Raw genomic sequence first — 27955 nt, forward strand, 5'->3', positions numbered from 1 at the left:
ACATCGGCAGTTGAAACAACCCTCTTGGTTGGACACCCATCAACAGCCCCAGGGAAGGATGTTGTCCTTCACTGCTGTTAGTGTGCACATCAAGGACACAGTAGGTGTCAGGAGTGACAGATTGAATGTTATCCTGATATATTGGGATATCTAGTGTTGGGTACAGATACAAAAAAGAAAAGGACATGAGATAAAAAACAAGTGATTTTTTAAAAAGTGTTAATATAGCTCTATTTTCTGATAATCATTGCTATAGTCCTGGAGTACTGGAGTATGCATATGGAAAAAAACGAGATGAAGATTATAGCGGATGCGTTTCTGTGGTTAAGTCATCCGCAAGCAGCAGAATCCTGTTCAATGCACAATTGCACATTCGACATGCCAAACCAAGAATCAATGACAACGCTATACCAGGAGAGGTTTTGTCCATTTTATTGATAAATTATCATCTTTAAAAAGACCTAAGAGCCATCTTTTTCCTTCCAACTGCCACTACCGTTTTCCACCTAATGATTTAACTGTACAAAGAGTTTTTTATTTTTTATTAATATCATTTTCTGTTTCATCATCATCACATTCAGAACAAATATTAAGAGGTTCGAACTGTGCCCATTGGTCAAGAGAGGGATGCAGAGTTAGCCTATAGCGTTGCTACTCTAGCTAGCACAGAGTTCACAGGAAGTTCCAAAATGGGCGGCAAGCGAGGGAGATACATTCTAAAGCACAGGTGGGAAGGAGAACTATTTAAGCTTTGACTATCGTTTCTGTAACAGAAAAGGGGACGGACACACCTGGGTTAAGGAAGATTTGGCTTCCATGCAAACATGTGCGGAGATCCATGTTTTGCGATGGCTCGTACTATACTACCTTGCAGGAAGGCAACTTAAAGGCAATGAGGAACGCAAAGCGAGTCTAGGGCACCTGTTCTTAATGTGGGATCTAGGGACCCCCAGGGGCCCTTGGGGTGATTCCAGGGGGTCTCTAGATACTGTAAATGTTTGATAGTTAGGAACTAAATGGAGTGTAAAAATGGTGCAGTTTTGTAAACTCTCAAGAGTGAGATTAACACTGAGGAGTAGATTGGGTACCAGTCTGTGAACCCCAGTTTGATATGCATTAGGTATATCAAACTGGGGGTCCTTAAAAATTGGGTTGAAAATTAAAATCACTGCTCCAAGGCAGGGGTCCCCAAACTCTGCCTTGCCAGGGAGTCAGGGACCCCTAAATAGACATTGCCTCTGGCTGGGGCCCCTATTGCAAAATGCCTTAAAACTAAAAGAAAGAATAGCTGATCTGCGGTATATGCTCACGGCGCACTTGCAATGTGAAGCGTTGTGAGCTTGTAGGTCAGCTATTTCTGCTTTTTTAAAAGATTTTAGAACTTGTCAATAATGACACCCCAAAAACATGAGCGCCAACAATCTCATGAGTGGAATTTGAATTTAAAAAAGAAAGACAAAAATCCTCTCTCTTCCAATTGGACCCTGGCAGTGCCCCCACTTTGAGAACCACTGCTCTAGGGCATGGAAGGAATTAAAGCAGAGATGGTTAGAAGGTCTGACGAACACAAAGGTTATTGCTGGATTAAAAACGAAAAGCAGCATGGCACACAGTCCAACAGCTTTCACAAGAGCTCCTCCTGACTGGACGCTCTCTCTGACTGAAGCTCAAATGTATACTCTGTATCACGATGGTGTCGATTGGCAACAAAATAATAAAACGTCAATCTGTTCTTTTTGGCGAGCAACATCAACCTGCGATGGAGCTTAAATTAAGCGTTAATACTGGGCTGTGACATTGCACGAACAGATTTTCTTATTTTTTTGCAAAATCACACTTCAGTAGAGGTTTGGGTATGGTATGTTCAATAGTTGCTCTCTATTTCACAATATTAGTCTCCTCTTTGACACAGCTAAGCGGCACTCAAACTCGCAAACAAAACGGATTCTGCTAAATCCACACAGAATTTGTATTAATAATACGTATATTTTTTTTATAAAAATGGCAACATCTTGTAGATTTTACTATTTAAATAAGGAAGAAGATCCAGACTGAATAATCTGGATTGTCATATATGAAAATCAACATGAAGTAAAAAAAGAAGAAGAAAAGAAAAAAATGTGTTGTCTTAAGTTTCGGCAGACTGCTTTACATTCGTTTATGCGCTAGTGACAATAATCTCTTTCACTGTGCAATGTATGTCAATCATTCTTTTTTATACCAATTTGTAATAAACTAAGCAACTATTCGATATCATCCTGGTAAAGTAACTACAAAACCCAAACCTTAACCAAAGACTAATTTTGCTTTTATTCTCTATCGCTCTTTTTTTTAAATAATTCTAACTTTTTAAGTCGATCATTTCAAGACTTAAAAATCATAGAGTTAATACTATGTTGTCAGTGTACACACAGGCAAGGTAAATGGTTACAATACAGTATGAATATGCAGCTTTCTGTAACTGGCTTCAAACTAGCAGCAAAAAAACACGTACAATTGCATAAATTGCAGTGCAATGGGTGCATTGTTCGTAGGAGTTTGTCTGGCTTCTGTCTGGTCGATAACAAGCGGTACCATCATCAGTATATCCACCAGGCTGCTGAAAAACTAAAAGTAGTCCCAAATGATCCAAATCTATCCACTTGGAATAACTAATCCATTTTAGGATTTTATGGCATTCGTTTTCCTTTGAGAGAGAGAAATAAAATCACATTTAATCATTTAGCAAACCAATTCATTAATATATAATTATTATATTAATATGCACGTGTTATAGATTCAGAATAAAAATCATTTCAACCACTTAAACCCTATACTAAGCCGCCTCCCGTTTTCTCTAGCCACAAAATACCTTTACTGAAAATAGCTGATCTACAAGCTCAAAATGTGTTGGGTTGCAACATGTTTGTGAGCTTGGATATCCACTATTTTCACTAACCCCCCCCCCCAGCACAGGTACGCTAGTGTTCAAGTGGTTTAAGTACTCAACCCCACACAGGGCTTTTGGATTTCATTCCTTCTGGACCCATCAGAGACCGTTTACCGACACGAAAAGGGGTTTGCTCAGCGAATCAGAACTCTGGACTGGAGACATGCCAAAACAGAGAACCCAGTCTTCGGTGCATGGTTCCTGTCCAGGCCTTTTTATGATCCACTCCGCTCGAGCAACCAAATCACAACAAAAAAATGTAATAAAAAAAAAGAAAAATAAACTAAGTGGGATGTTGCTGCCAGACTGGGTCAGAGTGGCGTTGTGATGTCCCGTTCTAGGCGAAGCTGTTTTCAGGGTAGCTGACTTTGATGGCGCCCCAGTAACAGGCCCGTATCAGACAGATGAGCCCCAGCAGGTAGGCCAACGCCCACGACACATAGGTGGCGTTGTAGCGACTGGCGAAATCCCGGGTTCCCACCTGTCAACACACAGAGAGAGAGAGAGAGAGAGAGAGAGAGAGAGGAAAACACGTGTCACCCCAAGAGGGATTCGTTTGTCACTTAACTCCTACATCTACAACTTACAAGCAGTGAAATGTTGGTGGGACATACATCATTACAACACACTTTTTTATGAAGTAAATTATATGTAAGATAATAAATAAAGTTGAAGTAAATGTAGAACGGCATATGATAAACGTCTTAAGACAGGTGTACGATATATCTTTATACAGCGGTTTAGAAATGTGCAAGAGCAGAAGAGATTGGGTATCAATTCAATATTCTCATGACACCTCTCTGTCACACTTACTTACTTACTCAACCAGCAAATGCATGGAATACATAAAAACAGGTGTGTGCTGTCATGTTGTCAGCGCCCTCTGGTGGACAGATTTTGAAGACAGAGTAATATAATATACAGTATACACAGAGAGACTTAACGTCTACAGAGGAACACAGGACTTACCGTTAAGCCCACGCCGATAAAGATGCAGATCATTCCTACAGTGATGTAAGCACAACATCGCCTCCTAGGCAGCGCACTGCCAACAGATGATCTTTGGATGGGTGACGGACAGCGAAAAGAAGAGGAAAACAACAGGTCAGTCTATGAGAAGTGACCAAATGAGATAAATATATACAGGTTTCCATACTGTCGTGTGGAAACCTCATAAGCTCCATCATAAACCTCTGTCCAAAACAGTTATTTTTCAGGATTCAAATTCAAAAATAGCAAAAGTAGCAGATTGACAAGCTTGTAGATCTGCTGCTATTGATGCTTCTGTGTGACACAACTGTAGTAGTGCGTTAATTTACAAAAAAACAAAAACAAAACATGTACGAAAAGCCACCAGGGTAGTCGGTTGCCTTGACTTGCATTCACAAAACACTCACATTCATTCACAAAACACTTTATTTAAAATTAGTGTATTTAACATTTGTTTACACTATGCCAATGATGTCCTTCCATTGCCGTGAGGCATCAGCCTCCCGCGGTGACTTTTCCCAATCACAGATGAAAAGCACCAACTTTTGGGCTACATGCCCTGATCCTGTAGTCCTGAATTTAATATTTTATTTTACTCCACAGAGGCCGTCATAAAGAGTTAGCTTGAAATGCGCCTAACTGACTTGAGATCAGTATTTTTCGGGAGGAAGGGAGAGGGTGGGCGCACTCCACTGAGTCCACTCTCTCTCACATGCTTTACATGTGACTGTGCTAAAGCATTCTTCAGGAAGCGTTGGGATTTTTTTCAGATGGCTTAAGGGTTCTTCTGACTAATCTTTACTAAGTTTTCTCCCTCACGTCCTCTGTGTTTCGCTTCCTATTTTATGGTTCTCTCTTGAGTGTTGCTGCGTCAGACCCAAGCCTCCATCTGAGTGTATCTCTCACACTGTCACTGTCGGGTCACAGTGTCTAATGTCCAAATCCCTTACATTTACATTTCAGGAACCTGTGTTCCAATGGATGTGATATAGTTATTATTTAGTCAAAAGCTTTTTTTGTATACTTTTCATGGGGTGAATAGTCATAAACACAGACACACTGGACCACCTTCAACCTGGCATGCATATTTTTGGGCATCATCATCATTAGGCTTTTCTTTCCTTTAAGGATTAGCAGGGGGTAAACTGATCTATGGCACACTATTTTGTCAGCCCATCAGCACAAATATGAATACAGTATGTATTTTTTTACCCAAAGCACCTTACAATACAATGAATATTCAGTCATTTATAATTATATATAATGCTGCATTTGTCAAGATTACTCAGATTTGCCACTTGGGCAGATAAATCCAAGTGTGGCTTTTGATTTGTGTCATAAATAAATTGTGTCCAGAGTTCAAACTAATTCTACAAAGATATTAATGACTTCTGAGCCGCCAAACATGTAATAGCCCATTAATAGCTCAATAAGTCAATATAAGTGATTATTCAATCATAGCTCGCCACCGCCTTCCCTCACAAAATGTAATCTTGCCCTAACTTTCTTACAGAGCATAATCTTTAAGTATCCTGTTTTTCTAATTAGAAATTGAAAAAAACATACATTTAAAAAATAAAAAGGTGTTGCCCCTACTTTTGAGCCCCGTCCGTTCCCTCTACTCTCTCTCCAAATCTAATCTGCTGTCTGCCTTAAGAGATAAGACAGCCAGATACATACAGTACAACTACATACTCTAGATAAAGAGAGAAAATGATAGACAAAGACACAGAGAGAGGTGAATGGGAGATAGAAGTAAATCAATACAATAAGTGCTAGCTGTACTGCAGCTTGTAGCATGATGTATCTCCCACTATCCCGCAGTGCTCTGACATACAGACACCTTTGCCATCACCATCCCTGTGTCGAGTGCTTGGTCCAATTCCGCATCCAGGAGCACTAATGCCTGTCACATGTTGAGATTAGCCTCTGGCAGCACCTCCTACACATACAGTATCACATGTCCACATTCCCACTACTGTACCTCTGGCAGCACCTCCTACACATATTATCACATGTCCACATTCCCACTACTGTACCTTTGTCCACATTGTATTGATCCACTGAACCAGAAAAGAGTGATTTCCTAAACCTAGATTATTCTGTAGATTTATTTTTAGTCTTATATGTATTTGACTATAAATGTAACAATAACAATTTTGAATCTTGCAATAGATAAATCAGTCAGACCATCAACTGGATAATACAATACCAATCATAATGAGGCAATAAGTCGTAGAATTATTGTAGAATTGTAGCATCTTTAATCTGGCATGACGTGAATCTACGTGAGACACGCCCAGTACAAATTCCTACACAATTTTTAAAAAGAGCCAGCCAGCAGCATGAATATAAGCACAGGAGCATAGGAATTTGTATAGGGCGCATCCAGGTGTTATTATACCAGATCTTTTACTTGGTTGCGCGCCTTCCCGAAGCAACCTTACCGAAGACAAAAGAAATGCGGATTGACAAGCTCACCAAGCATTACATAGCAACATTCTATGAGCTTGCCTTGTCTGCAACCTTTGGTACATGCCAGTGGCAGGCAACTGAGTATTAATCTCTGAGGACAGATCCTCCAATTTGTAAATTTTTCCCCGACTGGGTTCCCCAGATTGACTAAGTATAATTCACCCCTCTTATCGCTTGTCTGGGCTGGTTGTCTACAGGGAAAGAGAGGTCTGGTTCAGGGTAAAGTAAAAGTGTGTGGTGAAAATAGCAATCCAGTCGATTGTGTTGAGTGTATGTTCAGTGGAAGTCGGGGTGGACTCACATTTTTTTGCAGTGTGGACACTTGGCTAGCGTGTTAAACCGTAACTCCATCCACTGCAAGAGAACACACAATGAAAAGTCATGTTAATTAACTCTTCATGTAGATCCCTCTGTTCGCACACGCACACACACACACACACACACACACACACACACACACACACACACACACACACACACACACACACACACACACACACACACACACACACACACACACACACACACACACACACACACACACACACAGTCTACTCTAGTGTAGGCGTGAGGAGAATCAACAATAGCCTCATTGGTATTGATTTGAAATAACTAGTCGTGGTAACATTGGAATCTCCCGTGTCAAGGAAAGAAGTGAGGACAGTTCAAGAGTTTATTTAGCACCTAAAACTATTTAAAAAGATGTTAGCTGGCGGTGTCATTGTTTATTCTATGAAGTCGTCTGTTGTTAAAGTAGGGTTAATGAAAGTATATATTTTTTCCCCTACCATGGGTGACCTTAATCAAACAGGTCCTTTTCACACGAGTGAAAATGTGGCTTTCATACACCCGTCTCTAAAGATGGTTCTCTCTGAAAAGAGGGATTACTGCAGAACAAGCTGGCCAGATCTGGCTGTCAAGGTAGAAATGAAAAAAGTCCCAGACAAGAGAAGTTGGAGCACTGCTAGAAGTTAACTAACCATTATTTAACCACATAAAAGGAGTAGTTCACAGGGGAAAAAAGAAAAAAAAGTTTTCTACCAATTACACACCGCATGAAATTACAATGACTTGTTTTCTACCAATAACACACCCCAATGAATGTAATTAATGGAGTTTTTTTGTCACAATACTAAAACAATAATTTGATGACCATGAATTCAAGGCTTCATGGGGTGTGTAATTGATAGAATATAAGTCATTTCTTCAGTGAACTACTCCTTTAAAAAGGGCAGTAAAACTGTAGGCTGTAGTTTGATATCCCATTGGCTAAAACTCTCTTTAAAACTAAATAGGAAAAAAGCCACTTTTGCACCAGTGTAAATAAAGACAGAGATTTGGATCTGGGTTAGGCTATAGTTAATGTCCACCCATCGGAGCCCCCCAAGCGAGCAGAAAGGCCAGCTTTCTCAACCTGTTGCTGTGCTGGGGGAGAGCCGTCAGTGGGCAGCTCGGTAAGGGGCTGGGATGAGCGGGCATCCTCGCTGCCCTACGGACGCCACAAGCAACAACGAGCACAGTGTTGTTAAGAGACGTGGTTCCCAACCCCACACGTCGAAAGACCAGGGTTCTATAACCACAGCTCGGGACGGGTCCCATCCCATGTTGTTACCTCAGACTCTCAAGAGTAGAGACTTGCAGAGAAAAGATGATTTCTAACAATTTGGGTGGGGACCTTGCCCTTCTTTATATATTTCTTGTTTCTTGCTATAGTCCTAGTCTCTCTGTCTCTCTCTAGACAGACTGTTGACTAACGTCAAAGAAAAGAGGGCGCTGTTTTTCCTTTATTTTTTGACGATGGGTTCTCAGATTGCGCTAGTCCCAACAGGGACCAAGTCCCTATTCTACCAGTTGTCATCCTACTCCATCAGGGTCTCAATCCCTCAGTTTGTTGTTTGATCTATACCTAATGTTGCCTTTTTTCCCCCATCCAATCTCAGTCAGTGTTACCAACAAACATTCATCTGTCTGTCTGTCTGTCTCCATCCATCACTCACCCAGCCACCCACCCATCCAAACCGCTATCATCTTTCCATCAACAGCCTTGTGCAAACATGACAAGCTCTGTTAACCAGAACTACTACTATGCACTATGACTCTGCAATAAAGCTCCTACAGTCATGTGACAGAGGATAGGATGTATATTGCATGATGCATATACCCACTATAAACACAACTCCATTCTACAGGCAAGTGGTGGATTGATAACTTCACCCAATTCAATGAAGAGGGCTGTAATTGTATAGGACAGGTCAATTGCACAACTTACATAGTGGATTGACTGTGCCATTTTGAATCTGATTAATTCACATTAGTTTGTCTTTATCATTTTTAAATGTATGTATTTTGTATGCGATACTTGATTTATGTGAGATGTTTTATTTTGTGATTAATGTAAATTAATGTCTTGACCCCACGTTAAGGCAGCAGCTAATGGGGATCTGTGTAATAAAATAATCACACTCGTGTGAAGTGAGGGGCGCTCTTGTCATCATACATCACATTCCGTGCTCAGCCAATCAAATCATCACAAAAGTCATTCCGGCCAATCACTTTTTGTCGTCTTCACTTTTCTGCCCTCACTTTTATCTTAACTAATTACTTTGCGCAGCCAATCAAATCATCGTTATGGGGTGATCAGCCAATCACAAGCCAATGTTTGTGTTCACACAAACCCGGAAAGCTGGGCATAGTGCCCCTCAAAGAAAAGAACAATAATCAATACAGGATCAAGTAAGTAGGTGATTGGCCAGACAGACTAGATGGGATGAACGTACTAGGAAGGTGTTTCCACAGTGTCCACAGACGACCCTCATGCCCTCTGGCTGGACGGGCAGCGCTGGCTGGGCCGGCTGCTCCTCTGGGATCACCATCACCGGGCTCAGGTTGATGATGCGTCTGCTGTGGGAGGGGCAGAGACAGGCAAGGCTTTTTCATCACCGAAAACTGGAGTATGAACAGGCCTTTTGGGGGCACATTCTGATGATGCACTTTGAAAGAAGCGAGGCATGTTTAGAGGCTGTCACATTTACAACATTTAAGTTGACGATTAAATAATTGCGATTAACACACACACACACACACGCGGATGCCAGGATAAGTGTGGTTCAAATTATATTCAAGTGAAATGTTTTCTCAGGTGGTTCCAATATTTATTTATGATTCAACATTCAGACACAATGACAATGTTGTCTTTGTGTGATGGCGCTGTAGTACCAGTTGGGTCGAGGACATCCTATCCTCCTGGATGTGTCTTTACAGATCAGCAGGCAGTTGCAGGGACACCTCACGTACTTCTTCCCTGTCGGGGGGTTCTTGATGGGCTGGAACACACAAGATCAGAACTTTTACTGACAATGTCTGATGACAATGCAGCTAATCATAAAACAGTGTTAATTTGAGAGCAAATTTTGATTTAGTTTAGTCAAAGTCTTTTGTGAATACAATTTAATGTAGGATTGGTCATATTTTAGTCATCTGAAATGTTTTAGTCTACTGATTTTACACTTTGTTGCATGCTGAAAATAGCCGATCTACAAGCTCAAGATCTGCAATTTTCAGAGCACAACACCTGAGCGTAACGAAACATAAAATGACTAGTTTTAGTTCTACTGAATCTCCACTAGTCCCTCCCTAGCAGTTTAGTCTAGTTCTAGTATTAGTTGTCATAGCTTAGTTTTTATTTAGTTTTCGTCAGTGAATAAAAAGGTAGTCGACAAACATTTTGCAATTTTTTTTGTCAAAATCAACACCATCATAAAATAATGATCACAGATCTAAACGGTGGAGTCTCCCGTCGGATGAGTAGACAGACACGCAGTTATCTCTTAGCGTGGCTCCTCGTGTGGGAGCGTAGCCCTATCCCTGGGGCACACAGGCTTCCACAGATGGAGGAGGTGAAGTTTCCTGCGGTCCCTCTTGTCTTGGACTGATGCCGCTCATGCCTGTTCGAAGGCTATACAGATCTATACGGAACTCCCCAGAAGGACCCACCTTTTTGATCAAACTGTCCACTTTGTGTGGGTATATCGGACTAGATGAGCAATAGGTCTAACATGCACGGAGTCTAGACGGGGGTGCATTATCTTCAATTTGATGAAGAGTGACAGGTAAACAAGGCTCTGTCATCATCACATCTATGCAGTTAAAGTAATGCTTGTTACATACAGCCGTGGTTGTCTGTCAGGCCATGTCAGTACTGGTTCTGTCAACACACCCGACTGTGGCTGCTTAGGAACTGGTTTGATGGGGTGGAGAAGGGTTGTGGTTGTATGGGGCTCATTCGTCACAAGCTGCACAGAAGAACACGATGGTGGCATGTGGCCAACCATGCAGCAAGTGAAAACTACCGTAAAATGTGGATCATCTTTATGTATGTTGCACATCACAACATGAGCTGACCCAAAGTGCTTACCATTCACGGATGACGACCATTGACCAACAATGTGATGATCATAAATCACAATATGCAAAAGCAAGAGTTTTTATGGAATTCAGTTCCCTGCCGCGACATATTACTCAAGTCACAAGCTCAACCGGCCATAAATAGACACTGGCATCCTTGAGGACACCTGTTTGCCATGGGGTCTTAGAAGCATCTTAACTTGTCACCCGAGTTCAGTTCTGTCCTTCTTCTCTGATCACTGTCCCCGTTCTCGCACACGCATACACACACACACACACACACACACACACACACACACACACACACACACACACACACACACACAATTGTCGAACTGTTACCTTTCAGGATTACAAAAAAAGAATACTAAAAGAGCAAAAGTAGCAGATCTACAAGCTCAAAACACCACGTAAATCTGCCACTTGTGTGTGATGCTGTGGTATGATCAAGTAGTAGCAGGGCATTAATTTACGGAAAAACACAAAAGCTAATATATGGAGATAGGAGGTTTCTGTCCGACAGTGACGAGATATACTGTATATATATATACATTAAGCTGACCTAGTGGATATACTGATGCATGACCTTAACTATGAACGTGTCCGCTGCTCAGGCTTAATATACAGCTGTTTCAGATCAGACACATACAGACAGCTGTCCATGACTGTCAGTTATCTGTGAACTCAATAGAACCGATGGAAGCTGTCATGGGAAGCAAGCTAAACCCATAACAGTATGTGTCTGTCAAATTAACCATAATCCCTAATTACAGGACTACCGTTCGTCAGAAATGCCTTTATCTTCCTGAACCAATATGACTAAGAGTACGTTATTGTTCATTGATAAGCTTGTCCAGCTCTCACTGACTTGATTCTATCAAACTTTTTTGCCTCCCAGTGCCTAGAACGTGACATTTGCAGTGCCTAGAACGTGACATTTCCAGTGCCTAGAACGTGACATTTCCAGTGCCTAGAACGTGACATTTCCAGTGCCTAGAACGTGACATTTCCAGTGCCTAGAACGTGACATTTCCAGTACCTAGAACGTGACATTTCCAGTGCCTATCCTATTGGTTCTACAGGTCCATCTCAATGAATTAGAATATTGTGTAAAAGTTCAATTTTCTTCCGTAATATAATTCAAAAAGTGAAACTTTCATATATTCTAAATTCATTGTACATAAAGTGAAGTATTTAAAACTTTTTTTTGTTTTAATCTTGATGATTATGGCGTACAGCTCATGAAAATCTAAAAATCCTATCTCAACAAATTAGAATATTTTACGAGACCACTAAAAATAATGTTTTTTTAAATGTCGACCATCTGAAAAGTACATTAATGTATGCAGTCAATACATGGTCTGGGCTACTTTTGAACAAATTATCTCATCAATGTGGCGTGGCATGGAGGTGATATGGCACTGTTGAGGTGTTATGGAAGCCCAGTTTTGTTTGATAACAGCCGTAAACACATTTGTATTGTTGAGTCTCATGACTCACACCTTCCTCTTGACAATACAACCTAGATTCTCTGTGGGGTTCAGGTCAGGCCAGTTGGCTGGTCAGTTAAGCACAGTAATACCATGGTCAGTACACCAATTACTAGTAGTTTTGGCTCTGTGGGCAGGTGCCAAGTGCTGCCTGAAAAGGAAGATCAGCATCAACATAAAGCTCGTCAATGTACGGAGGCACACAGTGCTGTAAAATATCATAATTTTACACAATATTCTAATTCATGTTGAGACTCTGGACTTGAGAAAACAAAGTGATGATTTTGGCCATGTTATCTGGTGGTGTTGAACTGTTGATCCACTGACAGTGAAAACTTAACATGGAGTCCGCCAAACCCGGCGAAACCGCAGGGTTAAATTAGTACCCTAGCCTGCCAGACCCGGAACCTACGTTTTCCAGGGTTTATATTCTTTAATCCATGTTTTTATCCGATTGAATCGTTAGCTACCGTTCGTTAGCATAACACTCAAAGTGGGACAGTGGCCACGGCCATTTTGAAGATGCGCGCGCATCCACTTGCATTCTATGAGCTGCATTCAAAGCCCTCTATGTCAGAAACGACATTCATTGTGCCGTTTCTGGGGCAAGACAAGGTTTTTCAACGGCCTGTAGCAGGTGCTGTGATACTCGCGGTCTGGATTTTTCACTACCAACCGAGACAACAACAACCGGTCAAGACACCACAACACAGCATTTTGTCATTGTAACATGCGGTTAGGATATTTGGCTCTTCAAAGTAAGTGTTACGCGCGATAAAACCTTGGCAATACGCTATCGAGGGATTAATTAATGCTGGCGGAATTAACAATGGTTTCAACACAGCCATCTTGTGTTGAAACATTGTGCTTCAGTATGTTGTTGTTGACAAGCTTCATGGAGATGCTAATTTTCCTTTCCAGCTCGATTTGGCACCTGCCCACAGTGCCAAAACTACTAGTAACCGTGTACTGACCATGGTATTACTGTGCTCTCAGCTCTCAATGTCCTTTAGAACATAATCAAACGTGAACAAAGCAGGTTCTGACAATATGCGTGTTACAAAAATCGACACAGCAAAATTACAATGTAAACTTCCTATTTTACTAACTGGAATCGGGAGCCATATCCACGGATCCAATCCTGACAGTGTTCATAATTGTGAAACTGTGAAAGGAACTTTTATAAAAATGTAATCTACCGCAGCTATGTCAGGATTTGTAATGCTACATATTGGCAGAATCTGTGAGCACCGATATATACAAGCAACGTTCACTCCCTTATTATTCATAGCTCTCTGTCGGGTGGAAACCTCATATGTCCAAAACTTTGCTTTTCAGGATTCAAATTCAAAAACAGCCAACGTAGCAGATCAAAGTGCGTTGCTCCACACCGCGTTTGGAGCTTGTGGATCTGCTACTTTTGATGGTTTGTGTGACGCTCTGTAGTATGATCATTGATCAAGTAGGCCGTTAATTTACGAAAAAACTAAAATATTGTTAAAATATGGATAAGAGAAAGAAAACAAAAAAGGAGAGGAAAAAGGTGTGTTTTGCACTCCCTTACCGTAGCCTCGTTGCAGACGGTGCACTTGACCACGTGTTGGTGCAGCTTGCCGTCCAAGGTGATGAGCGACTGGCACACACGGCAATTGATGACGGGCACACCGCCCGCATCCGGACTGGCGATGGCTGTGTAAGGGGGAGGTAGTTCCGCTTTTAGGGTACAGGAAGAGGGAGGGGGGGGACAGCACACAGCGAGCTGTTAAAATAAAACACATGCAGACAACATGCCAATGCCATCTCTCTCCGTGTTTGGCTTCACACACCTGGTTCACTGACTCAAGCTTTTAAGTTCAAATCCATTCTGCTCTTTTATGAGGATATGAAAGATATATGTTTCGGCCGCTAGCACAATTATTACAGAAGTAAGAACGCTTTAGTTTTGAGTAATTTATGCTTTCCATGTTGCTCTGCCACCGGCAGGCCGCTTGTGTGCATGCACACAAAAAGTGCATTGTTGTTGATAATCTGTGATTACAGAATAAATCAACAATCTCTTACATTGCTCCTTGAGTATAATTGCCTCTGACAAGATAAAAGTACTTTCATAATATCAAGCCTCGCACAGAGACTTGATTTGATTTGCTAATTAATTAAGAACTCTCTCGGAAAATGTGCAGATTATCAAAAGCTTGACAAAAGATATGTGAAATTATACACATAATAACACATCAAACTAGTCATTCATACATTACATGTGAAAACAACAGAGCCAATTTAAGAATTGTCTTGAATCACCTCACTGGATATAATGCTCAATACGTGAGCTCTCAGTTACTGATCTGAAGCTAGCAGTTTTGCCATATTTTGCGAGAGAAATAAGCAAAAAGGTCTATGAAAAAAGTTCAAAAGAAGCGACTATAAGCCACATGAGCTCTTGAATAATGCTATGAATAAATGATCTACAAGCTCACACAATGCGTCGCATCGCAATGTGTTGTGAACTTGTAGATCGGCTATTTAAAAAAAAAAGTGGAATATTTGGGAAAACAAAACTGGTACGGGGCTCCCTAGCACAAAACATGTTCAAGATTAGAGTCAGCGGAAATTACATTTTTATACTAGTTTAAATAATAAGCAAGCCCAAATACCGGTAAGCAACTACACTTTAAAAACAAGCCCAAAAAAAACGCAACCCGCGACCACCAATAGTTTATTTACAAGCGACTTTACAGGGGGGAAAAGCCCAAAGTCGCTTCTAATAAGCGGGACATGGCAACACTGGAAGCTAGCCTCCTGGCTAGAAAACATCCACAAACCCATGACCTTCTGTGAATACTGAACATGTGACTCTTTTCCGTGTGTAGGGTTAGCTATATACTGTTGATCCGTCTGTACGTGTGCATTAAGGAACAATGGGTCCTTTTTAACAGAACAGACATGAATCCATGAGTCCAGTAAGATTATTTTATTATTTTATTTTATTTATTATTTCATTATTAGTATCACTATTATTAGTATTTTGTTAGGTGTTTCAGTGCAGTTGTTTCTGGTCTTGATGTAGTGTGTGAGTGGTTTGGTGAGCATCTATGTTTTGTTGTAAGTGTATTGTGCTGTGTCGACATGTTTAATGTATTGTTTTGTCTACCTGTATGTACTGTATTCATTGTGTTGTGCCCGAGGACCCCCTCTAAAACGAGTTGATACAACTCAAGGGGCTATCCTCTAAAGAAATACAATTTCAATATATATTCATTGCCTGGCGTTAATGGGGTATGTATATGCTGAATTTGTATGTTGGAATGAAACTGCCAAAGTCAATTAAGTAAATAAAATTAACTGAGAAGGAAGCAATTAGCCTATATTAGCTGAACCGCGATACCGTGCACCGAAAACAGCTGATCTGTCAGGTCTGTGCAGTAATCTGTCCCCCAGAGGGCAGTGGTGCAAATAGCCTGCATCCTGCATCCTTAAGACTCACGAAATTGAGAAACGACGCAATCATGTCACCCTCCGGGGGTCCTGGGATGCAATACTGTACTCTAACGTCGTTGAAGTAAGGAATCATAAAATGTCCCTGGGACCCATCTAAAAGACCACCCCTGGGTCCTGGGACCCATCTAAAAGACCACCCCTGGGTCCTGGGACCCATCTAAAAGACCACCCCTGGGTCCTGGGACCCATCTAAAAGACCACCCCTGGGTCCTGGGACCCATCTAAAAGACCACCTCTGGGTCCTGGGACCCATCTAAAAGACCACCCCTGGGTCCTGGGACCCATCTAAAATACCACCCCTGGGTCCTGGGACCCATCTAAAAGACCACCCCTGGGTCCTGGGACCCATCTAAAAGACCACCCCTGGGTTCTGGGACCCATCTAAAAGACCACCCCTGGGTCCTGGGACCCATCTAAAAGACCACCCCTGGGTTCTGGGACCCATTACATTGCAAACCTGTTTACTGTACATCAATGAGAGGGTGCTGAAGCTGCTCAAATGTACACCTCTAATTGCCTTGCCATTTTCATTTAAGAGAAATTTTAAATTGGTTGGAGGTTGGAACAAAGAAAGATCAAGAATACAGGCCCAAAATAGGGCCCAAAATAGAGCTCATTTTCGGCTAATGAACAAAAAAAAATATATAATGAACAGTGAACACTGCATACTAGCGATGGCGGAGAAATATAATAGGTCTATTACAACCCCCTTCTTTTTTATGTGGCCTGATTGGCACATTGCTTTGCTGATAAGCTTACTTTGGCAATGCAACTTGTACTTGGATATGTTTTTGTAAACAAACATTGTTTTAAGTATTTATCGCCTTGTTCCTCAATACCGGTCCCTCTACAAGTAATAACATCGCTCGCTGATAAATTAAACATGCTGCTATTGTTACACTTGGCAATGGCAACTATATATATTTCATTTTAAAGGATGGGTCTCCTGGAATTTAAAGGAAGGGTGTGCTGCAGGGCCATTTGCCCTATAAGAGTTGTATCCCCTTTCACCCTGACATCCCAGATCTACAAGCTCATAACACGCCACAATACAGTACTAGTGATACGCTGAGAGGATCTACAAGATCTATTTTGTTCACTCCATTTATTCATACCATCATATCGTCTCTGTTGGGTGGAAACCTCATGTGTCCAAAACTGTTGCTTTTCAGGATTAAAAACAAAAACAAAACAGAAAAAGTAGCTTAGCGCCGCGCTTCCAGCTTGTGAATCTGCTACTTTTGATGGTTTGTGTGACGCTGTACTATGATCAACCAGGGCGTTAATTTACAAAAAAAAACTATTTAAATATGGAGATAAGACAGCAACTTAATGCTAGCGATGAGTTTCCTTTGCCGTTTTCTAAGTAAATTATTGTAGTCGGGTAAAGCACAAAAAAGAAAGAAAGAAAGGAGGAAAAAACGAGGATAGAGGATACTGAAGCTGAAACATGTATGAGAACCACTGCTGTACAGTACAATTTTCTTCTGCTACTGATGTTGAGCAGGCTGTCTGGTCACGTCACGGTCACACCCTCTAGCATTGTATACGTTACTGTCAGCCTACCGTCACGTCACAATATTTACATAATGCTGTGCTATTCTGGTGTCTAATTTCATCACTTCGGTAAATAATATATTCATTCCACGTCACATGCGGTCTATGAATACTGTTTCCAGTTCTGTGGGAGAGCAGGATATGTCATTATGAACACAACACGACGCTTCTCTGCCTTTGCCGTCATTCAGACGTGCAGAGATTATATAGTGTAGTTTTAAGTACGGCTGCAATTATTGATTATTTTCTTTGCAAATATTCTATTGATTACTTTTTTCGATTAATCAAATCATCAAAAAGCACATTCTTTTTACACTTGTCTTGTCGATATGCTATTTACACAGTTTTAATTTTTGTATTTTACATTTTTAGAAAATGAGCCAAATAGCTACTGATTATAACTTTAAACGGGCTCATGATATGAGAGTAATGAGACACAGAATCCAAAAGAAAGTCTCATGATATGAGAGTCTCATGATATGAGAGTCATGATATGAGAGTCTCATGATATGAGAGTCTCATGATATGAGAGTCATGATATGAGAGTCATATGAGAGTCATGATATGAGAGTCATGATATGAGAGTCATGATATGAGAGTCATATGAGAGTCATGATATGAGAGTCATGATATGAGAGTCATGATATGAGAGTCATATGAGAGTCATGATATGAGAGTCATGATATGAGAGTCATGATATGAGAGTCATGATATGAGAGTCTCATGATATGAGAGTCATGATATGAGAGTCATATGAGAGTCATGATATGAGAGTCATGATATGAGAGTCATGATATGAGAGTCATGATATGAGAGTCTCATGATATCAGAGTCATGATATGAGAGTAATGAGACACAGAATCCAAAAGAATCTAAAAAAAACTTTCAGGTACTGAACAAAAAGATACGTACAGGAGAAGGAGATGTAGTCTGCACACTGTTTTGTAGCTCCCACAGGAATTTTATTTAGAAGGATGACAACGTTTCAAAACGTTCGACCGCCTATGGGTCTTCGTCAGGTATCAACCCGACGTCAATACCTGACGTAGACCCATAGGGGGTCGAAACGCTGTCATCCTTCTAAATAAAATTCCTGTGGGAGCTACAAAACAGTGTGCAGACAGTAGACTGCATCTCCTTCTCTGGTAATGAGACACACCCATTGCTCATTCACATACGGCGGGGCATACCATGCAAGGCACCAACCTTCTCCCCCGGAGCAGTTAGGCGTTGAGCCAAGTGTCTTGCTCAAGGACACTTCAACACTAACCCAGGGGCAGCCAGGGATTGAAACGGGAACCATCCCATTCCCAAGTGGCCTGCACCCTGCCTTCAGGATGTATGAGAACCACTGCTGTACAGTACAATTTTCTTCTGCTACTGATGTTGAGCAGGCTGTCTGGTCACGTCACGGTCACACCCTCTAGCATTGTATACGTTACTGTCAGCCTACCGTCACGTCACAATATTTACATAATGCTGTGCTATTCTGGTGTCTAATTTCATCACTTCGGTAAATAATATATTCATTCCACGTCACATGCGGTCTATGAATACTGTTTCCAGTTCTGTGGGAGAGCAGGATATGTCATTATGAACACAACACGACGCTTCTCTGCCTTTGCCGTCATTCAGACGTGCAGAGATTATATAGTGTAGTTTTAAGTACGGCTGCAATTATTGATTATTTTCTTTGCAAATATTCTATTGATTACTTTTTTCGATTAATCAAATCATCAAAAAGCACATTCTTTTTACACTTGTCTTGTCGATATGCTATTTACACAGTTTTAATTTTTGTATTTTACATTTTTAGAAAATGAGCCAAATAGCTACTGATTATAACTTTAAACGGGCTCATGATATGAGAGTAATGAGACACAGAATCCAAAAGAAAGTCTCATGATATGAGAGTCTCATGATATGAGAGTCATGATATGAGAGTCTCATGATATGAGAGTCTCATGATATGAGAGTCATGATATGAGAGTCATATGAGAGTCATGATATGAGAGTCATGATATGAGAGTCATGATATGAGAGTCATATGAGAGTCATGATATGAGAGTCATGATATGAGAGTCATGATATGAGAGTCATATGAGAGTCATGATATGAGAGTCATGATATGAGAGTCATGATATGAGAGTCATGATATGAGAGTCTCATGATATGAGAGTCATGATATGAGAGTCATATGAGAGTCATGATATGAGAGTCATGATATGAGAGTCATGATATGAGAGTCATGATATGAGAGTCTCATGATATCAGAGTCATGATATGAGAGTAATGAGACACAGAATCCAAAAGAATCTAAAAAAAACTTTCAGGTACTGAACAAAAAGATACGTACAGGAGAAGGAGATGTAGTCTGCACACTGTTTTGTAGCTCCCACAGGAATTTTATTTAGAAGGATGACAACGTTTCAAAACGTTCGACCGCCTATGGGTCTTCGTCAGGTATCAACCCGACGTCAATACCTGACGTAGACCCATAGGGGGTCGAAACGCTGTCATCCTTCTAAATAAAATTCCTGTGGGAGCTACAAAACAGTGTGCAGACAGTAGACTGCATCTCCTTCTCTGGTAATGAGACACACCCATTGCTCATTCACATACGGCGGGGCATACCATGCAAGGCACCAACCTTCTCCCCCGGAGCAGTTAGGCGTTGAGCCAAGTGTCTTGCTCAAGGACACTTCAACACTAACCCAGGGGCAGCCAGGGATTGAAACGGGAACCATCCCATTCCCAAGTGGCCTGCACCCTGCCTTCAGGATAACCGTCAATAATTAAGGGGTGGTTTGAGACAAGATCAAAAACATGATTTTACTATGATATTCATTCCTTTAGTAGGAGTACAGACACCTGGTATTCTCAGAGTCTGAATGTGCTTTGATAGCACTGAATCACCATCATATACAGTAAATCATACCTCTTGTGTTATAACTGTATAAAAACAATACAAATAAAAACAAATCTGTCATTTGTGTCAAATTGTGTGTGGTGTATAAGGAACTTGGATGCATGGATGAAATAATGGGCTGTCTCTAATGAACGTAAATGTTGTTTTAGGCCCAAACTGACCTTTAAAAAATCCTGCCCTTTAAAAATCTTTTGGAAGAACAGTAAATGTATGAAACGACTACCGTGGTGGCTACAGTATGTACTATGTCCCTTTAATCCCATATTATCCTTGTGTCATTAGAGTACGCATTCCTCCAGGTTTCTGTTTTCTAATCAGCTTAATCCATACGTCTGCACCAGTCACTACTAGACTCTACTAGTACTACTACTATTTCCTTACATGTTCTCAATGGGACTCAAGTCTGCTCTCTTTTAACTCGACCAGTCCTTTACTACGTCACCTCACTCAGGCTTTCACTTCATTCACTGAAAGTGTACAACCACTTCCACAATTTTCGGCAATGTCATTGTAGGCCAACAGTCTTCTTTTTCCACCCCAAAGATTAACAAGAGGGCTTTGTAAAGGAAATTCTATGATTGGTTTCTAAAAACATTATACATGTCCAGTAACAGGGGTCTCCTCATTTTACTGAATTGTGGAGTTAGACCACTTGATTTTGTGGGGTGCGGTTGCAATCGTCACTTGATGATGCAGATGCACTGGATACTATCATACTATTAATACTTCAATCATGACTCAAGTCTCTCACTCTCTCTGAAACAAGTACGTACACACACTCAATCTTCTTCAATACAGCTCAGCTCCTAGCCTACATAGGTACCAAGCCACAAAAAACAAAACCGTTCAATACAAAACATACTGAAAAGACAAAGTGCCTCTAATTTCATACGAATGAAACACACACATCATGTCAGTTTGGGCCAGTGAACGGCTAGAAGTGTACAGTAGCTAAGTCCAAATCCCCTTACCTGTATTCATACTAGTGAAAATACAGGCTGTTAGTTTTGAAAATGTATTTTAAGTAAAAACAAAAAGGTATAGAATTTGCCACCCTATTGGGAAATAAGTGTAAACAACTGGTATAATAAATGAAATAATAATTCATAACCGTTTCTATAGTTGTGTATATATTGCAAAAAGTAATGTGTAGTTTTAACTCTCAAGGGAACTATGGACATGTCTCAGACACAGCACACAGTTAATGGTAACTGCTCAAAGATTGATGTGTAATCGTCAAACATTTCCAGCAGAGAAGCCAACTTTCTCTTCCCCACAAACGAGTCAAATGCTGTCAACATCACTGACCAGCGTGTCTCCTCAAAGAAACCTGAAACTGGTCTTCCTGATGTGTGTCTGAGTTTGTGCCAGGCTGCCTGCAGAGCCAACTCCCAGACTTCGCCATCTTAACCATTTCATATTACTTTAACGTACGAAAATAGCCGATCTGCAAGCTCACAACAAACATTGTGACGTGTTGTTGTTAGCTTGTAAACTGGCTATTTTTGCGAATTTGTGAAGAGTTAGGAATGAATTTTATGACATGCCCAAAATAGGGACTCCAAGGTGGAAAGTGATTACAAATGAGGACGCCACTCCATTTACGTATTCATATCATCTGTTGTTCCTGTAGTCTAGGCAGGGTAAATCAGACACAAACTGAAACTAATATCTCCAAATTCTAGAAGATTTACAACAATGATACAAACTGGTGTATCGGTTTTATCCCTTGACTTCCTGATGAAAAACAAACAAGTTCCTAATTTAAAAACAAATAATACTTCCAATAATATCATCCTCTCACATCGTCATAGCTTTTTATTAAATTATATTTTTCTCAAACATAAGCAACTGTACATGAAACTGTAGGAATGACACAATTTCACCTTAGAAACTGACCATATGGTGCAATAACAACAACTTATCCTAAAATGTGGATATAACCAAGGAGATGGTCTTTAGAGGCCCTAGTGTGCAGTGCACACCCCACTTACCATCAACGACGCTGCTATAGAAAGAGTAGTTCAAAGCACTAAGTTCCAGGTGGCGCATATTGCTGATGACCTCAAGTGGTCCAGTAACACCTCAGCTCTCACCAAGGAAGCCCAGAAACGCGTATACTTCCTGCAGAGACTGAAAAAGGTGAACTCCCCTTCCTCTATTATGAGTTATGACATCATCATTCTACAGAGGAACCATTGAGAGCACACTGGCCAGCATACTGCATCACTGTCTGGTATGGGAACTGTACAGATAGCATACTGCATCACTGTCTGGTATGGGAACTGTACAGATAGCATACTGCATCACTGTCTGGTATGGGAACTGTACAGATAGCATACTGCATCACTGTCTGGTATGGGAACTGTACAGATGCCGACCACAAGTCCCTACAGAGGATAGTGAGAGCAGCGGAGAAAATCACAGGTGTCACCCTCCGCCCCATATGCACAGACCGATGTGTCAGGAAGGCCATGAGCATAATGACTGACCCCTTCCCACCCTCTCTTTCAACTCCTTCCATCTGGTAGGAGGTTCAAGAGCTTAGGGGGAAGCACGAGCAGGTCTTCAAACAGTTTCTTCCCTCACACCATCAGAGCACTGAATGCTCGCCATATACTACCCCCAAGGCCAACATCCAGATGAATAGCACTTTATTGCACTTTTAATGCATCAGCACTCTGCCAATGTCTGCTCTATTTACATTTTAATGTTTTTAAAAGGCTTTGCCTCTTTTTTAATGTGTCTATTGTTTTTAAATGTGAAGCACCATGAGTTGTGGAGAACGGTATTTTGCCCCCGTGTGTCTAGTGTATATTGTAGAAGTGACAATAAAAACGGATTCCGATTAAGTTAAAGTGAAACCATGTTATTCCTTCCTATATCCTTTCTTTCCTTTTAAGGACTTCTTGACAGTGACAATACTTAGATTGAGATCACGTACAGTAAGTGGCCTTGTCACTGAGGTTGGGTGACAATCAAACACAGGGACAGATGGGTGGGTGACCTGTGCTAGCACATTAGAAATACAATATTGCCATGTCTAAAGACTGGGCCCTCTTTCTCTGTGCTCTTTTATTGAGCTGCATGGTCAACTCAGCCAGCTTCTGTTATTATGGTACGATGATGAATTATTGAGGCCGCACTCAATGCAGAATTATTTGTTATGACTTGCCATATCATTATAGTGTGTATTATATTGTATGTGACGTTCCATCTATTTGATATCAAGTTCCTTATAAGTTGGGTGGTAGGTTTTCCTTTTTCTATTCTACTGCATTCTATTCAAGTTTAAACATGATATATACCACTATAACATAACGCTCAAGAACATGAATACAAATTCTGCACCATCTACCAACAGCCACTTTCAGCACAGCAGTCTACTTTCCCTTCTTGTTTTCCTCCTCTGTGGCTTGCCAGCGTCCTAATGCACTGGTGAAATAGTATATAGGACCTATATGGTTTCACTGGAAGCACTCTGCGCCGGGTAGGGTAAGATGAGAAGGAGCTTTACTACCATCAACAAGACCACAACAACCATTATCACAACCTGGTGGCTGGCTGACTACTGCACTGGTTCACTTGGTGCCAGATTAGCCACCCAGCAGGCTGCTGAATATCAGACTAGCTAGTACAGTAGCTAGCTGTTCATGTTTCCTCATTTTACACCATGTGTCTTTCACTACCACATTGGCATCCCTATTTTGGCTATGTCCTCATACTGTATATAGGCAAACATCTACAAAAAGATCTACAAGCTCACCGCACATCGCAGTGAGCTTGTAGATCAGCTATGTCCATCACACAACGTATGCCAAAGTGTAAAATAGGGCTTAATTAAAGGTTGTGTAAGTGATATATTTGTTTAAAATTCAATCTCTATATTCCGATAATAATTCTATAACAATAGTTGCCATAGCGTGCTTGTTTAGTAAGAGGGGTCTCCCTGTCAAACAGGGAGATACAATTTCTTTGTTTCATCACTTCCAAAGCATTTATTTATTCTTTGTCCTGTATGAATTATCTTTCCCACACTGAACATTTATTTTCCGTTTACTAAAGCTGGAGAGACAAGGGCGACCCCTGTTACAGAACAAACACTCTAGGCTATACAAATAATTACTATGGGAATTGGGAATATAGAGCTATCCAACATTTATTTTAACAAAAACATATCTCTTATACCTCCTTGAAGTGAACTGTGGGATGACTGTGGGTCCTTGTTACTGAAACCTTGACATGGACATGCCCATACGCCTAGAATGACCTTAATCTGCTGCTTTAAGATATAAATTAGTTCAATAAAAGACTTCCCTTTCTTTGTCTGTGTCAGTGGGCTGCGGAATACTGGCTATTAATGACGATGATAATGCAACAGTCTATGAAATATTGTTATGATGAATGCAGCCTTATCAGAATGCTGACAGTCACTGATCACTGAGTCACTGAATTACTGATATATCATATCTTTGGTCAAATTGCATGTAATGTTGTGGAGATAGGTTTGCACAATGAACAAAAATGACAAGCAACAAAGGCCCCCTTGTGGGAAATTTTTAAAAGCAAAACCTTTATTGATGCCAATTATGTCTTATGTCCCCGAGGAAGGCAGTGTGCAGCACCTTTATTTACTTTCTTTGCCATGCATTTGCCAGCACAATAAGGGCTTTTTCATTTTCACACAAGAGTTGGGATTTTATTCCTCTCCCTGTGTTGTCTACATGGGTTGCACATTGTTCTGGTTATCAACACTTGTGTAACATGACGAGACGAGGCCAAGGTGCAACAGCTGACCAAATAAGATGTTTGAATGAATTGCCAAGTTTCACATATTTGTTTGTGGGGAGAAAAAAAGCACTACTAGTATTTTGCATTACCTAATTGTGCAGGACCTATACCACCAGACATAAGTTGATGGATGGCAACAGCCCTGCTCACTTCAGGGATGAACTGAAACAGTGTATTTTGTTCTTGGTAGTTAATCTGTGTTAATGATTCTTGAGTAATGGTTACTGGTGACAGTCATCGTGTTGTCATCAATGGCTCCCTTCAAGAACGAAAGGCACTCCGAGTCCATCATTGCATTAGCCCATTGCAAATTAGTTCTGAGTGAATCTTGACACTATGTAGAGAAGTGGCTCTCAATGTGGGACCTGGGGACGCCCTGGGACATTGAGGAGATTCCAGTGGGTACCCAGCTATACATGTATGAGTGACTGATAGTAAATAAGTAAATACAACTACAGATTGTACAAGTATGTCTCTTTTGATCAGAGTTTCACTGTGACCTCAGTACTTACAGTAAAGTATTTTATGTAACACAGCCAGTAGACCAACTGTCGAACAACAAAAAGGTTGTTAGATTGGCGTCCCAGAGATTACAAATCATATATCTTATTATCTTAAAATGGGGGTCCATGGAGTCCTTCAAAATAAAAAATAAATAAAATCAATGGCAGGGACATGCTCAGTACTTGATTATAAATTCCAGTAGCCTGAAACTATTAGTACTACTTAAATATTAATTCTTGTAGCCTGAAACTACTTACAGGAATGATATCTAATTATCAAGTCTACTCTATTAAAATATACTGTACTTCTCCGCTCACAAAGTGTCCTGTCCACTTGGCAAATGGAGTCGATATTTGTGATGACATCACATTCTGCACAGTAAATAAATACATCACGCAACAACTGTTACTTCCATGACTTGATAGAGAAAACAGCTCTGCTGTTTTGCTCTCTTTGATTGCCAATAAACCTGTTTACTCATTGTTTGATAGAGAACTGACTGGATTTCAACACACCCAAGACAGACACAGAGAATTAGTCATCGGGTTTTGAGGGGGAAAGGGAAACTAGGTCAAGAAATATCAGCATTCATTTGCGTTTTTATTCAGTGCCACCACCAGTTAGAACAGAAGTGGTCACATAACAAGTTCGTACAGTCAGTGTTTTAAGTCTTGAGTATTACAGTACTCCGGGGGTGAAATATGAATTGTTGAGAATGTTCTTTTTCGTTGCCATTTAGCCGTTTGTCCTGGAATATACCTTTAAGAGTATTATATGGTCAATGAATCCATTAATTTGCTAGTAGTAGACTTCATAAACGCCACAGCTGACAACAACGATATAAGGTTTAGTGGTTATGAAAGCTTTTTAGGGCAGCCTGCACCACCAAGCTTATCCATCTCAAATTCCCACTAAGTTAAAATTATTCCACCCTCCTTGTTCTCTTAGCTTGCTTTCTGAGCCCAGCATAGCATACAGGGTTATGCACATGATGTATTTATCCCTCGGGCAGCTTACAGCCTCGGCCAGCATTTATTGTTCTGCTACGCAGCCAGAGAATCTGATGAGAGTAACTCAGTGGAAAAGGCCTTGCTCGCTCGTGACAAAGACATACATCCTCCCACTGACTGACTGGGTGGGAGAGCTGAAGATGTGCTGAGGTCACTCATGATCTATAAGCATTGGCACAGTAGCCTACATTTGAGATGTTTTGTTTGAGACTGTGATATTCTAGAAACAATTGTTCATGCAGCATCGCAGCCTGTCTCACGGTTGGATTATAAGAATGTTTGAAATCACACTAGAACATGCAGCCAGGCAAAACATTGTCCTCTAAAAACGAGACCAGGTCGACTTTGGTGCTTGGGCTATCATCAATCCAGTGATATGGCCCCACCCCCCTTGATAAGGGAAATGGCAAAATAACGATAATAACCATCTTAATAATGGCATTGCAAAAACAATGATACAATATGATTCTTTAAGCCTGTAGATATGTAGATTCCCTAGTTTGCAGCAGCTGGACACAACTGTGGCTACAGTAACATAATGCAATGGCCATGGATATTTCTGTTCCAGCCTCCTCCCCATCACATCAATCACTTATTTGCAACATCTGACTGGCAACAACACCATCACATTCTGGTTGAGGAGAACCAGCGACTGCATAATACTGTGATGCAAGCATTTATGCTGCAAAAACACACATGCAGCAGAGCTGTTACAGGATTTTAACTGTAGGACTAGGAGGCCTTTCTCCTTTAACCACTTTATATGGTCGATATCTGGGCATGCCATTATAGGGGAGGGATATAAATACAGATAAACAATTTGCACTTTTTGTGAAATAGGGCTCTAGTTCTCGTCATCGATCCAATACCGACGCCCGTTTCCCATTGACATGATAAAGCATAGCTCCGTGATTCAGCATGCCTTGCAGTGCATGAAGGAGCTGAGGTGGTCTTTAGTGTGTGTGTGTTTACCTCGGGGGCTGCTGGGGTCCTGCAGGTAGGACGGCGGCGGGGCCGCGGTGGTCGGGGTGACGTTCCCCGAGTTGGGTGCCGACAACAGCGGGGACCGCTCGTCCATGCCGTCGGAGGCCATGATTTCGGGGGTGTCGTTGGTGAACGAAGTCCAAAAACGCCCCGGCGGACGAGACGACAGCTAGCTGCAAGCAAGCGGCGAGGGGGACGGGGGCGCTCCTCGGCCCGGTGTTTTGTTCTGGAGAGAGTGGAGAAAAGAGGAGCGACTGTCTGCCTGCGTGGGGACGGTGGGGCTGCCTGCCTGCCTAGCTGCCTGTTCCCCCCGACGGCACGCTGGCGCTGCTGAGAGTGACGTCGTCACGGCGAGGAGCAGAGCCAGAGTAAGACAGAGTTACGACATTGAGGGGGC

General features: G+C 41.3%; 1 protein-coding gene across 2 annotated transcripts; it reads right to left on the reverse strand.

Moving 5' to 3' along the window:
* Positions 1-416: 416 nt before the first annotated feature.
* Positions 417-27936, reverse strand: pip4p2 (phosphatidylinositol-4,5-bisphosphate 4-phosphatase 2). 2 transcript variants are annotated; one of them, XM_079521892.1, is made up of 7 exons: positions 27547-27936; positions 13853-13977; positions 9611-9717; positions 9172-9295; positions 6696-6748; positions 3899-3989; positions 417-3410 (listed from the first exon to the last, which is right to left on the reverse strand). In XM_079521892.1, the coding sequence occupies exons 1-7, from the start codon at positions 27665-27667 to the stop codon at positions 3267-3269; spliced, it is 765 nt and encodes a 254-aa protein (XP_079378018.1). In that variant the 5' UTR covers positions 27668-27936; the 3' UTR covers positions 417-3266. The 2 variants fall into 2 exon arrangements, with proteins under 2 accessions (XP_079378018.1, XP_079378017.1); XM_079521891.1 differs by having other exon boundaries at positions 13853-14001.
* Positions 27937-27955: the final 19 nt, after the last annotated feature.

Source organism: Electrona antarctica (genome assembly GCF_951216825.1).
Source record: "Electrona antarctica genome assembly, chromosome: 15".
Lineage (NCBI taxonomy): Eukaryota > Metazoa > Chordata > Actinopteri > Myctophiformes > Myctophidae > Electrona > Electrona antarctica.

Excerpts from the sequence above, each read along its gene's own strand:
- pip4p2 (XM_079521891.1), bottom strand. The coding sequence starts at position 27,667 with ATGGCCTCCGACGGCATGGACGAGCGGTCCCCGCTGTTGTCGGCACCC. Across the intron at positions 9,296-9,610 it reads GGATGTCCTCGACCCAACTG|CAGACGCATCATCAACCTGA; the intron begins GTACTACAGCGC and ends CCCCTCCCACAG. Across the intron at positions 3,990-6,695 it reads TGTCCACACTGCAAAAAAAT|ATCATCTGTTGGCAGTGCGC; the intron begins GTGAGTCCACCC and ends ACCCATCCAAAG.